At 42.9% G+C, this 15925-nt stretch overlaps 1 protein-coding gene across 6 annotated transcripts in view; it reads left to right on the top strand.

Annotated features, from left to right (window-relative positions):
- Positions 1-15925, top strand: part of CLCN3 (chloride voltage-gated channel 3) — a 116636-nt gene that overhangs the window by 50668 nt on the left and 50043 nt on the right. The window contains exon 1 of one of the 6 annotated variants that reach the window (XM_045018396.1): positions 12200-12653. The exons of 3 other annotated variants lie outside the window; for them this stretch is intronic. In XM_045018396.1, coding sequence (XP_044874331.1) covers positions 12575-12653 — 79 coding nt within the window. In that variant the 5' untranslated portion in view covers positions 12200-12574. Of the gene's footprint in view, positions 1-12199; positions 12670-15925 lie in introns of those variants that run through there. 2 more of the 6 variants (XM_045018391.1, XM_045018393.1) reach the window with 2 other exon arrangements.

The raw sequence follows: 15925 nt of genomic DNA on the forward strand, positions 1-15925 counted from the left end.
AGTGAAAGGAACATTCTCTCCACCTAATTAAAATTGAGAAAATAGGTTATTTTAATAGCGTAAAAGCTAACCTGAATTCATTTTATTATAGTATCAGAGGGGTAGCCGTGTTAGTCTGGATCTGTAAAAGCAACAAAGAATCCTGTGGCACCTTATAGACTAACAGACGTTTTGCAGCATGAGCTTTCGTGGGTGAATACCCACTTCTTGCATCTGAAGAAGTGGGTATTCACCCACGAAAGCTCATGCTGCAAAACGTCTGTTAGTCTATAAGGTGCCACAGGATTCTTTGTTGAATTTTATTATAGGAAGTCCCCGTATACATATCTCCCTTATCCATTGTTTCAGATATCTGTCGCTCATCAGTAAGGGAACGTGTTCCAATTTATGTTGGTCCTGATCTGTATATCCATCGTTCACAAGGATTGGTACCAATGTTAATTGGAACGTGATCTCCTATTGTACAGTAGTGGCGTCCGCTGGCCACGTTCAAGGCTTATTACCTACAGAGGACGTTCTCCATGCTGATTAAGGAGATGGGAGGTGCAGAAAAGCCCAGTGTAAAGAGTTTTGGTAGTCTTACAGCATCTTGAATGGTGTGGAAAACATTGACACGTTGTGGGAAGAGGTCACTGTGCAATGGATGAATGGCGTTTGGCGCTGTGCATGGCCGGATGCGGGCCACAGCTTCGTGGGGTTTGATGCCGTTCTTGCTCTCGAGCAAGAAATTGTCAGGTTGGCGAAGGATGTCGGCTTTGAGGAGGAGGATGTACAGGAGTTGTTGGAGTTTCATGCTGAGCAACTGACAAATGAGAGACTGATTGAGCTGGACCAACAATGGATATCCGAAGAAAGGAAGGACAATGATGACGATGACATCGGGCAGGAAGCCAGGAGTCTGATGACCAAGAATCTCTCCTGTTCCTTTGGATTGCTTGATGAGATGATGGAAATCATAGAAAACAGTGATCCTTTTTGTGAATAGTCTGCCAAAGTCTCCAGGACTCTCGATGCAGTGGCTTGCTACAGGGAGATCTATCGTTCAAAGATTCATGAAGGAGAACAGACATCGGCAAAATCCTTTTTAAAGTCTTCAGTCAAAAAGCCAGCCACAGAAAACCCAGCCACCACCCCTCTCTAAAATTAGCATAATTGACATTTTTATCCTGTATTACTATACTGTTTTTACTGTATTAAAATGGTCTGTGTTTGAACAGTGTTAGTAGGGTTCTACATTATTTTATTCAATGTTTTATGTGTAAAATGTGTACTGTATAACCTGTCATTGTAAAAAGGTACACTGTTTAGGTGAAAAAGAGCTTTGTCATAGGGGAGCGTGGTGAAGTTATGAATGCATCCCCCCTCACCTCTTATTCCATTATTTCTTATGGGAAAGATTCCCCTGTATACAGTGTTTCGGTATCCATCACCCTTTTCAAGAACGCAACCCCAGTGTCTACAGGGGACCCTCTGTAATTGAAAAATATAAACTTGCCTTATAGGTCTGGGCATCCAGCTAATCTCAGGGATTTTCTTTCTTCCAGGGCTAGACGTGAAGAAAAACTTGATGGACAACTCCTGAGAGCAGCAATGAAGAGAAAATTGATTTAATTGCAAGCAGGGCTGCAGCCAGGAGTTACAAGTAAGGCTACGTTTTAGTCATGGGTATTTTTAGTAAAAGTCATGGACAGGCCACAGGCAAACAAAAATTCACGGCCCGTGACCAATGCATGACTTGTACTATATACCCGTAACTAAAACTTGGGCTGGAGGGCCGCGGATGCTCTGTGTGAGGGGCAGTCTGGGGCGCCACAGTTGCTAGGGGAGTGGGCGGTGGTGCGCGGACTGTGAACCCGACAGTCTTCCTACCCAGCTCTGCACATCACCTTGGAAGTGGCCAGCATGTCCCTGCAGTTCTTAGCAGGAGGGAAGGCCGTGGGGGTTCCGCGTGCTGCCCCCACCACAAGCTCTGGCTCCACAGCTCCCGTTGACCAGGAACCACAGCCAATGGGAGCTGCAGAGGCCATGCCTGCAGGCAGGGGCAGCGTGCAGAGACTCCTGGTCCCTCCACCTGGGAGCTACAGGGACATGCCGGCTGTTTCTGGGGGAACCCGCCCCATGCCACCCTGCACTCAACCCTCTGCCCTGACCCGAACTATTGCTGCAGGGGTGGGGGAGCTGCGGTGGCCCGAGACTGCCCCAGCAACAGCTGATGCGGCTGTCCCAGAGGCTGCCTGATCTGCTCGGGCAGCCACACCAGCCGCTGCAGAAGTAATGGAGGACATGGAAAGCCACAGAATCTGTGACCTCCATGACAGATACACAGCTTTAGTTATAAGATCTGGGCCAAGCTGTAAAAGTAGGCCCCCCACAAAGCCTAATGGTCCTCCTTTCCTCTACCTCTTCTGTTCCTCCTTGTTTCTCCCTTGTTAGTTTGTTTCTCTTCTTTCTCTCCCCCTGATTTCAGGGTTCTGATAGGCAGTAGAGAAACATGCCTCTTCCCCATAGCCCAGAGAAATACAGGGAAGATGCAACTACTTTCTTGGGGTCTAGATATTAATTGTATGTTGGAATTTCATACTCTTCTGCCCCACTCCCTTGCTAGTTAAGATCTGACTTCATTTTTCTTCCACAGCTGATCAGTGGGAGCAAAAGAAACAGTTGCTGAGGATTCTTATATTATCACTACTATTCAGGCTCTGTAAACAAGTGGGAACTGTTCGGGCAGAGGAGAAGCTACCTATTGAGTGGTTCCTGGGTCAGGGCACCCTGGTCAGGCTGGGCCTAAAACAAAGTTCTTGGTTATGCCACAGTGATTGTGCACAATGGTCATGTGATTGGTTGAAATACAAAGTACTGTAACAAAAATTTTACTATGACTCCAACTGACACACACCCCCTCTCCCCCCCAAGCCCACAAATTTGCATCAGCTTCTATAGTTTGTATAATAAATTTCAGAACACAACTTTTGGCAGTGTGACATCCTTTAATGTCAAACACAGATTTGCCACTTTCAGTTGTGTTTTTAGTGCTACTGTTGCTGCAGGTGTGGTAGAACCACCTATTATTAAGCTTGCCTAATGCTTCCCACTATACGACCCTGCTCTCAGTTGCTTATAACTTTGCCAAACTTTTAACCATTTGTGCTGAAAATTTCCATGCCAGGTGTCTGGGTCTGGCTTTTTTAAGTTATTTCAGTTAGAATGGTTCAGCCATTTCTGACAAGGAGGTTACAGAAACATGCATTGTTTTGCCCATGTTGAAAATTCTGGTGACCTTCTCCTTGAGAAGCTTTAACACTTTGGTTTTGCAGGAGGGACTTAACATTTGGCAAGGGGCTTCCTTTGTGTCAGGGATGTGCCTTTCCCTTTCCTGTGAAAACCCACCCAAATTTGGCTAATTTAGAAGCCTTTGAAAAAATCACAGTTGGTGTATGCTCAGTAGAGGCTTGTTAGTTAACCATTTAAAGTTTCTGAAGATTGTCTCCCCTGACAGTGATCAGGGCTGGCCTTACCATGAGGCGAACTGAGGCAGCTGCCTCAGATGCCAGACTGTGGGGAGTTGCCATGAGGATGCAGAGTGTAGAAAATTGTGTCTATTGCTGGTGCATATGTATTCTCTCTGCTCTAGATGCACAGAGATGGTGGAGTGCTATGCTGGAGGAAGGAGGGCACAAGAGACATGACATGGCAGGCAGGAGAGAAGGTGAGAGGGAATAACAGAAAGCAGCAGGAGCTGCAGGGAGAGGGAGGAGGAGGAGCTTCTTATGTACCTCTCTAGCACCCCCAGGAGCTGGACTGATTTACACCAGCTTCTAAGGGAGCTTCCTGTTTCCTGCTGCTTCCCTGAACCCACTTGAGGAGAAGAGGCTGTCAACTGAAGTAGTAGGAGCCAGTTAGGCCCTTAAGATGCTGATATCTTCCCTCACTTAGGCCCTACTACCATCCTGCTTATTTGTCCCCTTCAATTGAGTGTGGAGAGCTACTATAGCTGGCACAGAACAGCAGTCATGAGTGAAAAGAAAACGCCCCTCTGGGGCAGCATTCAGAAAAAGAAAGCAAGCAAAGGAAGCTTTTCTATCTAAGCAGGAAGGAGCTCTCCTGAGATACATAGACACAAATGTTCACGGTGAGTCTTCCGGCCCCAGTGAGGATGTGAGTGGTGAGGAGATGCCTGATCTTCCAATTAGTCAGAGTGCAAGTGACCTGGCAGCTATTGCAGCATCCATATCTCCATCTCAAATGGATGTAACCATGCACATTCCTGAAGAAAAGTGTAGATCAGAGAAGAGTGCGGTGGAGGCACAAGAAACAACTGCTGAGTTTAATTCCTTAAGTCTAGATCAGCCTAGAAATATTCATATGTTTAACAGTGGTGAGCTGCAGCCGGTTCGCAAGAACTGGTTGTTAAATTTAGAAGCCCCTTTAGAAACGGTTGTTCCTGGAGGGACAACTAGTTCCAAAAGGGCTTTTAAATTTAACAAAAGCTCTAGCAGCTCCCTGCCCTTCCCCCGGCCCCAGCTCACCTTACTCCGCCTCTGCCTCCTCTTCTGAAGCTCCTCCAGCTTCTCCTCCCCCTCCCCAGCTTCCTGCGAATCAGCTGTTCGCGTGGGAAGACTGTGAGGGCTGAGAAGGCTTCCACCAGGTGAGCTGGGGCCAGGGGTGGGGGCGCCAGCAGGAGGAGGGCTCCAGGCGCCGTGCCGCCTGGGGAGGTCGCGGCCAGACCCTGGGGCCGGGCGGCGCAGCTCCTGCCCCCTGGGTCCAGCTGCGACCTCGCCGGGCAGCGTGGCGCAGCTCCTGCCCGGCCCCCGGGTCCGGCGGGGCGGCTCCTGCCCGGCCCCGGGTACGGCCCCCAGGGTCCGGCCGGGCGGCGCGGCTCCTGCCCGGCCCCAGCCCAGCTGGGCCCCCATCTCCAGGCAGCGCGGTAAGGGGGCAGGGAGCGGGTGTTGGAAGAGGGCAGGGGAGTTGGGGGGGGTGGATTAGTGTCGGAGCGGTCAGAAAGGAGCAAGGGTTGGATGGGGCGGTGGGGGGTAGTTAGGGGTAGGGATTCCAGGGACAGTCAGGGGACAGAGAAGGGGTGGTTGGATGGGGTGTAGGGGCAAAGAAAATGCACTTCTGTACTTGAGAGCTGTCCCCCTGCCAAGTACCAGAGGCTTGCTGTAACCTATGGAAATGTGAGAGCATCTCAGAGAAAAGGTGGGAAGAATCTTTTTAGCATGGGAAGTGTTAGTCACTACCAGCTTCTGCTATATTATTCCCAGAAAAAAAATATTAAGATTGACAGTACATATGAAAAAAATATTAGAGATGTCACTATTCCAAAACCAAGCACTATAAATTTGGGAATTTAGAATGATAGTTAAACTTAAAAGAAATCTAAGTGTTTTTAAGGTATATAAATGCAGAGTTAGGACACTCAAACAACCATAACTCTACCCTATAGTAACACGAGGCAAAAAACATTTTGATTTTGATTTAAGGCATTTTAGTATTTGTTCCCAGATTAGATTAAACTGATTTTAAAAGACATTAGATTTCCCCAACCCCCTGTGGTATCGTTACACAACAGAGAGAGGTTCTTTAACTATGTGTTTGCGTAACTTAATATGTTAAATTTAACCTTCAACTCTGGATTTCTTGGGGGGTTTTTTTGTGTACACCTAGTTGTGGGGTAATTGCGACATCTTTGTACTATCCTCTCATTTCCTCCTACTTCCTGTTTTCCAAGTTCCTCCTGCTTCTTGCGTCTTTATACATTCTCCTACATATACATCACAAATTCCCACTTCCTCCTGTCTTCCATATCCCCTTTCATATCCAGTTTTCTCCTCGCTCCTGCACCTTCTACTTTCTCTTACACACAGTCTAATTTTCCTCTCCTTTCTGCCCTCACTGTTGAGTAGTTCTTGTGGGAAAAGGGCAGTTTTCAAAAGAAATAACGAAAATACTTCAAAAACAGACTTTGAGGAACTGCAGAACTGGAATTAATTTGCAAACTTGACACCATCAAATTAGGCCTGAATAAAGAAGGGGAGTGGCTGAGTCACTACAAAAAATAATTTTCCTTCTGTTGATACTCACACCTTCTTGTCAATTGTTGGGAATGAGCCACATAGACCATGATTGATTGGCCTCATTAGCACTACAAAAAGTAATTTTCCCTCTGATATTCACCCCTTCTTGTCAACTGTTGGAAATGGGCCACATCCACCCTAATCAGACTTCGTTAGCACTGCTCCCTCACTTGGTAAGGCGACTCCAGTCTTTTCATGTGCTGTGTATTTATACCTGCCTACTGTATTTTCCACTCCATGCATCTGATGAAGTGCGTTATAGCCCACGAAAGCTTATGCCCAAATAAATTTTAGTCTCTAAGGTGCCACAAGAACTCCTCGCTTTTGCTGATACAGACTAATATGGCTACTCCTCTGAAACATATCAAGTCTGTTATAATTTTTCATAGCCAAAAGATGCCATTTATAACATTCTGTGGTGCAGTCCAGACCACTGAGTGGCTGTCACCCCACACTGTGCTTTACTGTTGTAGCTTCCAACGTGGGTCACTTGCAATCAGCCTGCCAGCATGCAGGTCACACTCTGAATGTCTCTGTATAGCCACAGCCTTGGTCCAGCAATGCTGACCCCAGCAGCCTGTCAGTATGCTCCATTCACACTCTGGCTTCCATCTGCCTTGGTTACCACTTGCAGAATGACCCCACATCACTCCCAGTTCTGGGTTTCTCCCCAAAAATGTGTTCTGCACTGCCCAGCCCTCTCCTGAACAGTCCAGATATTGGCGGTCCATTGTCCCTGTAAGGGGTCAGTGTACTGCTGCTTTAAATGGAGTTACCTGCTCAGTTGAGTTTAAAGACAACACTGGATTAAACTAAAGAAAAAATCCAAATTTATTTAACTAGAGAGAGAGAGAGGGCGGTCTTAAGTCAGTACAAGTATAAGGCATTAAAATCAGAAATGGTTACAAGAGAAATAAAGATAAAATGCTTCCTAGTACTAACACTTAACAAACTAGACTTGGGTCAAGGTGAAATCTCTCACCGCTTGTTCCCAGTAACATTGCTGACAAAATTCTCAGGCCAGGATCTGCTCCCAAAGGCTGTTTCTTTTGTCTTCATAGGTGAAAAAGAGAGAGAGAGGGCTAGGGAGAGATAAATTGGAGTGTTTGCCCCTCATTTTTATAGTTCAGCCACCCTTTAAAAATACATTTTCCTGAGGTTTGTCCCTCTCTAAAGTTCATTCCTGCTGTGGGGACGGAGACAAAGAGTCTGGTGAAAGAGGTTCCATCCTGTTTTTTCTAAAATGCAGATCTGTGTGTTCCTGCCACCCTTCCTTGCCAAAGAATGACCACTGGATAGGTGATTGCCCTTCACCTTTGATGACAGCTGGCTAGAGGTGTCATCTTGTCCTTTGTCTTAGAGAAACTAGTTTATCTGGATTTGTCTGGTAAACACATTTCAAACCTAATTTCAGCTTATAACTGTCCATTTAATGTTGCTATACACATTTCATCATATTATTGAGCAGTGGGTTATTAGTTTTCAAATAGTGCCTCATGTAATGAAGCAGCCTCTGGCAGGATACTACTGAGAGTATCAATTCAGGACAAATTGCTTAGAGCAGGGCAGTCACAGCCCAAGGTTGGTGTTCGTCCACTTCTAAGGCACAGCAAACAGCCAAACAGACAGGACTTCGGTTTTGCCCCACTGGCTAACCAGAAGTCATACAAGCAATTCCCTCAGACACTCCAGTTTCCCAGTATCACCACCAGTGCCACTCCTTATGGGGATGAATGGTTATGAAAACCAATACCCTAGTAAAAGAAAAAAGATTCTCCCGATCCCAAAGGCGCAAACCCCAGACCCAGGTCAATATACAGGTCAGATCATACCCACAAATTACACTGTTGTGAATCCTTTAGAATCTAAAATCTAAAGGTTTATTCATAAAAAAGAAAAATATAGATGAGAGTTAAAATTGGTTAAATTGAATCAGTTACGTACAGCAATAGCACAGTTCTTGGTTCAGGCTTGTAGCAGTGATGGTATACACTGCATGTTCAAATCAAGTCTCTGGAGTACATCCACAGATTTGGATGGGTTAATCAGTCCTTTGTTCAGAGCTTCAGCGTAGCAAAGTTCCTCCAGAGGTAAGGAGCAGGATTGAAGACAGAATGGAGGGGTTTCCAGGGCCTTTTATATACTCTGCCATGTGGAAGGACACCTCTTTGTTCTTACTGTGAAAAAATCACAGCAGCAAGATGAAGCTTGGAGTCACATGGGCAAGTCACATGTCCATGCATGACTCAGTTCTTTACAGGTAGAGCAGCCATTGCTCACATGCTACCTCAGATGTTCTCAGGAAGGCTTCTCATATGTGGATTGGAGACTCCCAAGGTCCATTGTCAGTTAAGTGTTTCTTGATTGGGCACTTAATCTGAAGAGTTCCTTTTCAAAAAGCTGGCCAAATGCTTCACTGGTGCTACTTAGAATCAAACACATTGAGATACAAGTACACAACCAATATTAATAACTTCAAATACAAAAATGATACACACAGACAGCATAATCATAACCAGCAAATTACAGCCTTTTCATAGACACCTTACTTGACCTTTGTACAAGATTTGGTACAACTATAGGACCTTGCTTGCAGCAATGATCTATATGGTCAGTTCATGTCAATAACATCACAGCTCACAAAGCATATTTTATACAAATATTATTACAATAGTGTATAGGGTGTGTATACAGGGGTGCTTTTGGCCATACTGGTATAGTAAATCTTCAGAGAAACTCACAAGGTTTGAATTCTTTCAAAATGGTCACTGTCTTTAATTGTTGTCAATGACAGGGAAGCCAAGCTGTTCACAGGATGGTGGCTGCCCCCTATACTGTCTGGAAGTGAATCTACTCTTGTCCATTCTCATTCTTGAAATGACCATCGGATGAGGACAGATGTGGCTTCAGTCCCAATGAGAACAATTGAGCTGGCAGTCATTTTGAAAGACTGCTGTTCTTTGTGGAATTTTCTGTAGAACAAGGAGAAGAAACTTTTCACTTTTGAAGAACAACAGGGAGGAAAATGACTGTTGAGCCTTTAGAAATAATTCTTCAGATGTAACCTATGCATAAGACTAAATGGTGTATGTAGTGACAGTTCCAAAACATGAAATTAAAGGTTCAGTCCTGCAGATTTATTCACCTGAAACCTGGTCAACACCTAGGTTAACCTAGCTACGTTTCTCAGGACTGTGAAAAATTTCACATGCTGTGAGACGTAGTTAGGTCAACCTAACCCCACAGTAGATGCAGCTAGCTCTATGGAAGAGTTCTTCTACCAACTAGCTAACTGCCTCTAGAGAGGGGTAGGGGCAATCTTTCCATCACCATAGCAAATGTCTACATTACAGCAGCATTGCTGCAGTTGTGCCAATACACTGTAGACATGTGCTGAGAAACATTATAGAATTGTCCCTTGAGAACAATGGGACTACTCAGATTATAAAGTTATTCAGGTTTCCAGGATTGAGATCTTAGTATGTAATGATGATGAAATTTCTTTGGAAACAAGTTACCCTTTGAGCCTGCTAGCCACTTCTGAGTTGTTTTTAAGCCGTTTTTCCTCAAAGTACCAGATGTATAGATGCACAAATTACTATCTTAAAAAGAAGGCCTTAATATGTCCTATGAAATGAAGGAAATTCTAAAATCAGTTATTCTCTTGTGAACTGTAACACATTACATACTGAGTTCAGAATTTCTGAACATCTAGGTCAGTGGTTCTCAAAGCCGGTCCGCCGCTTGTGCAGGGAAAGCCCCTGGCGGGCCGGGCCGGTTTGTTTACCTGCCGTGTCTGCAGGTTCGGCCGATCATGGCTCCCACTGGCCACGGTTCGCTGCTCCAGGCCACTGGGGGTTGCAGGAAGCGGCGTGGGCCAAGGGATGTGCTGGCCGTTCTTCCCGCAGCCGCCATTGGCCTGGAGTGGCAAACTGTGGCCAGTGGGAGCCACAATCGGTGGAACCTGCAGATGCGGCAGGTAAACAAACCAGCCTGGCCTGCCAGGGACTTTCCCTGAAGAAGCGGCGGACCGGCTTTGAGAACCACTGATCTAGGTAATTAACACTACAGATTCCTAATTCTGAATTTACCCCAAAATTGCACAGATACCATAGAAATAATGTAAACACCCTTCTTGGAATGGGCCACCAAATTACCCTGAGAGAACCTGCTTCAGTCTGGGAAAACCCTCTTCTGAGCACACACCCACGGTTGTCACCTACCACCCACACTGGAACCCATATGGGGTATGATTAGGGCTCCATGACTTCAGCAGCAGCCAGTGTGGCTGACCCCAGGGCGCTGCCCAAGCTCCAAGTTCAGCGGCTCAGGTGGTCCCAGGGACAGCCACACCAACCGCTGCTGGAGAGACCTCGGGGACTGCCACACCAGCCGCTGCTCGGGCGGCCCCTGGTAGCGGGCCCTGAGTGGCCGGCCCTGGGTGCCCACTCCCAGCAGCACCTCCCTGACACTCCCCACCCTCCCATCTCCTCCCAGCAGTGTGCCTCCCCCCCTCCCCTCCAAGGTTTAGTCAGGAGTATTTATAGTATAATTCATCAACAGGTCACGGGCCATGAATTTTTGTTTACTCCCCATGACCTGTCCATGACTTTTACTAAAAATACCCATGACTAAATGATACCCTTAGGGACATTAAACAATTACAACCGAAAATTGATGAGACCCACATCCTGAAAGAAATCTTTCCTGCACCCCGTCTTCTGACCTTTGAACAACCGCCCCTCCACTTCACCAAGCTCATCATCAGAAGCAAGCTACCCACAGACCAGCACTCACCAAATGAAAGTGTCACTAGACCCTGCAATAACAGATGCATAATCTATAGACTTATGTCCATTGTTATGATGATCAATACTCCATCCTGTGCACATATACTCTTATGAGAAAAGAAAAGTAATGTGCCTGTCCATATTTATGTCAGGTTGGCATGCATTGTATCTCCCTCTTTAAAAAACACTTTCATTGTGTTGGAGGGCAGGGAAGGGAATGTACAGCGCAATTATCAACAATGGGAATGCAAAAATCACTCATAATTGAGAAGAAAAATGAGCATACGGGTTTCTAAGGCTATTCAAAGAAAGGACTCTATTTGGCAACTAATCTAGGAGCAGCCACTTAGGAAGAGCTGTTCAAGGTTTTACTGGCATAGCTGTGTCAGGTAGGGGTATGGGTTTTTCACACTTCTGACCACTGTAGTTATTCCTGGAAAACTTCGTCATTTAGATCTGGCCCATGCAGACACTGACTTTAGCTTAAATTTAATTTGTCATTATCTGTTTAAGTAAAACCATAATAATGTTGTCCACCTCATGTTTTGCACAAATTTAACAATTTAAGTTACATTGCTGCAACTTTTTTGTGTAAACAAGCTCTAAGGGTCAAATGTGGATTAAGACTGAAAAGATGATCCATTGGATCTTGGGACAGAACTGTTTCTCCAATTTCTACCAAGCTACACTGTTCTTCCTGAAACAACTTGGCCAAAGAACTAAATTTGGATGCCACAAAATAACAATAATAAATAATAAAATAGTGGAGGGCAGGACCTCAGTTTTTGTTTTCTGCTACAATTTATTGATTTAGGCCCAGATCTTCAAGGGTTTTTAGGCACCTAACTCCCATTGAATTCAAAGGGAATTAGGTGCCTAAATGCCTTTGAGGATCTGGGCCCCAGATCCTTGGTTTGTATCTCCTTGTAAATAATATTTTTTGAATGTCTGATTGTTTAAATACCTTTGCTGAGATGTCAGTAGAAATGTGGATGAAACAAGTACAAAAGCTGCAAGATGGTATCTGTTTTGTCCTGTGTTTTATACTTTGAAATGTAAACTTGTCTTTGAGAGAAAAGCTCACATTTTTTGAGTCTTAAAATTTGGAAGTGCCTTTGAGCTGTCATTCAGACATTTGTGCCATTATTACAGTTCATATTGGTGTTTATATTTAAATCCTAGTATTCTAAAGACACATTTGATGAACTAGGAGTGAAGTTGGATTTCTCTGTCACTGTGTACATCTTTTTTTATAACTTAAATGAACTGTAAGCATTTCTTTATTCTAAGCAATTAGGGGGTATTGTTTGGATTTTACTGTAGAAAGCAAGCCCCAGGGCAAAAATGGCTGCCTTTTCTGTAGTGTTGCAGTGTATTTTCACTGTTAACTTGTGTGGCCTGGTGCATTTGATAGTCTTAAAACCAGTTCATTCTGTTTTACTTCAAGCTTAGTCACCTTCAGGCATAGCAAGCTGCGTTGATTAAGTCTGCTGTTCCGCCTTTAAGCACTGCTAGATTGTAGCCACTAGCAACCGGGCTGCAATAATTTCCCTTTGATGACATCATCGACTGTGGAAGAGCCTTGTTGCAACAAGGCAGCACACAGTCCAAATCCTGATCAAATATGGCAGCTTCCCAGCTTGCTGCTGTTGTGTAAGAAATGGTTCGGTTGTTCTGAACTAACAAACACAGTTTTTGTTTGTTACGCTCATGGATGTATCTTCTGATCCTTATTTACCATACGATGGGGGAGGAGACAACATTCCACTAAGAGAATTGCATAAAAGAGGTATAATGAATTTATGGTATGATTCAATTTCTTGTGTGTTTGCATGTCTGTGTGGTAGGCTGTTTTCAAATTTGAAGCAGGGCTTTTAATTGCTGCATTACTTTGTTTAGCTTGATTTTGTAGGAAAAGAATCCAGCCCTTACTGATCCCTGTACTGTCCTTTGATTGTTTTCTCTGTGGGCAGATTAGTCCTGCTTCACATCACATCAGCCAGTGACTCCATTTTCGGTATGCGATCGCCTTTTTAAACGTCTCTTCCATTTCACCAAGAAAATAAACGTATCGATTTTTTTTGTAGTTTACCATGACCAAACTGGTAGAAATTTTGTAAAGGAAGCAGCAGATAACTTAAGGGGAATACTGATTACCTTGGGCTTGGAAGTTTCTGTACATGCTTTCAGAATTAACTCCTTCCTGGCATGTTTGAGATTTAAAAGAAACAGTATCAAAATGCAATATATTAATTAAATCAACACCTGTTTTTAAAGAAATACATGGTTGTGCAGTTGATACTTTCAGTATTTGCACTTCAAGTATGTAAAAGGTTGTTATAAAGAGGATGGTGGTGAATTGTTACCCTTATCCACAGAGGACAGGATAAGAAATAATGGGCTTAAATTATAGAAGGGAGATTTAGGTTAGACACTAGGAAAAAATTCCTGACTGTAAGAGTGATTTAAATACTGGAACAAATTACCTAGGGAGGTTGTAGAATACTTGTCATTGGGGGTTTTTAAGACTAGGTTTGACATGCACCTGTCGGGGATGATCTAGATGATAATTAGTCCTGCCTCAGTGCAGGGGACTAGACTAAATCTATCGAGGGCCCTTCTAGTCCTACATTTCTATGATTCTCTTGCTCACAGAATATCAGGATTTTTAAATGAATGTGATGTCATTCCCAACATTGATAAAAATATCTTTTTATGTGCATGGGCACAGCCTTTTATTTCTTAGACTACATTGTAGGTGTTAAAGCAAAATATGTGCAAGATTTGGTGTAGTATTGGGAAGAGAAGTAGATTCTGTTACAGTGGAAATAGAGTAAAATCATACCTTCCGAGTCAGGAAGAAGTCTCCTTTGATTGGTTCTCTCTTAGGTCTGTCAGGTTGAACTTTTCTGCTCAAAAAGGTATCTCTGCTAATTAAGTACTGTAGGCCTTTCTCAATTTAGTTTCCTCTTGAAGTTGGTTAACATAACATTGAAATGTTATCAATATTTGTTGCTTTAGAAAACGGTGTTTTGTGATGGAATTTGAGAACAGATAGTTTGAGAATAATAGCTTGATTTACATAAAATGAATTGTTTTTCTGGATGGTATGGAAATTCTGAGTTCTTTAATCTTAACACTCAAGCTTTTATTTCTACAGAGAAATAATTAGGCCATGCATTTGCTTATTCAGCATTTGCAGCTTGTATTTCAGTGCTTGTTATGAGCAGCTTTTGTGGTTCCTTAGATAATGTGCAATAAGCTACATTAGAACTAGTTGCCTTTTCTCTTGTACAGTGTGTGTCTGTAGAAATTAAAATGTGCTTGTCTTAACTATTACTTTTTGAACACAAGTGTTCTCTGACCAAAATGCCTTTGTGCTGGATAATTTTGCAGGTTGGTTTATAGAAATCAATTGTGAAAATTTGCTGATGATATTTTGTTTCGCTGCAGATTGTTTGGCTTTTTTGGTTGCCTGACATGGCAGAATGTAGTTTTGCAATAATTCTGTAAGGAGGAAATACAGATGAAAGCTTCAAAACACTCAGTATAATTTGTTTTACCTTTGTGCATTTTAATTAAGCATTTTAACAGAATAGGCTGTAGTTTTCTAGGCAATTATTACACATATAGGGTGATGATTTAGGGCATAAAGCCAAAGGCAGAGGAACTTGCAGCACCCACTGAGGGCAGTAATCCTGTAACATGCTCTGTCTGGTATTTCATTATTGCTCTTACGAAACACAATTTATACACCCTCTAAAGAAAACCATCCAGAGCTGTACTGAGTATTGACAAGATGGTGACATCATTTGCAGCCAACCAGAAAGCTCCAAGTGTGATTCAAGTCATTTTATAACTTTTGATCAAATTATCTTGAACAATATTCATGATACTTCCGTTTGTTGGAGTGACTTTAGATTGAAAGATCAGCTTACCATTGAATAATAGATCATACTTCTTGCAAATCTTCATTTGGTTAATTCATGTTACCTAAAAACAGTCAGTAGAAAATTCTTGCCTCAAATGTAAAGTTTATGCCACACACAGTTGTCAAAAATTTGCTTCCTCTCTCTAATGAGCTTCAGTACAAAAGATATATTTCATGTTTTTGTCATCTTGAGATAAAATGAGGCATGAAATGCTAACAGTAAAAATGGAAACATACACCAAACTCTTACATTTTTATATTAACTGTATCTCTGGGGAAAGTACCAGGATACTTACCCTGCATGGTTTTTAATGGTATAAACTCTTAACAAATTAATAAGTACTTATTGATACAGAGAGCAAGTTTCTTAAATGATGTGTTGCGGGGGAGGACTTTTTAATAACTAAAACACAAGATGAAAAAACGATTTAGTGATGACAAAAAGATTGCCTTTATCTGCATATGGAGACAAAATTAATATCCACATTGCAAAATTGCTTTGTGGTGTTGCTGTGTACTGTTAAACCTTAAACAGCTCCATTGGCTCACCCCAAAAATGGCTGCACTTTAGCAATTATAAAGTGATGGTTTAATTCAGTGTGGTCTACTGAGGCTTAGTAAGTTCAACAAAGGACTGTACTGACATTTCCTGATGAAATGAGATATCAAGTATTATATCATTATTAGTATAATCAGACCCAATAATTTTCCTTAGTCCTTGCTATTGTAAAAGAGCCTATCAGCTTTGGTTATTTCAATCCAAATATAGCATGTGACATATATCAAATTTAAAAAATAAACATTTATTTATTATATGATGATTTATCTTTCAATTGTGGTCCACAACTTTCTTCATTCAGAACAAATGTGCTTTATAGTAAATATAAATGTTAAAGTGAATATATGGTCTGAACTTCGTTGAACTTGGCTTTAGGCTGTACTCTTCATACACTATACCTGACTCATCCACAATTCTCCTTATGCTCAATGTTGTGCTAATCTAAAATTAGAGACATTGTCAATTTGAAATCCAGCCAATTTAAAAAAAGGTTAAAAATACTGCAGTCAGGAAAATGGGTTTTTGATGCTGAAATGGGACTGCTCTTGTGTGTGAAGTAAAGTGCGTATGT

The sequence above is a fragment of the Mauremys mutica genome, chromosome 5 (assembly GCF_020497125.1).
Source record: "Mauremys mutica isolate MM-2020 ecotype Southern chromosome 5, ASM2049712v1, whole genome shotgun sequence".
NCBI classification, from domain to species: Eukaryota; Metazoa; Chordata; order Testudines; family Geoemydidae; genus Mauremys; species Mauremys mutica.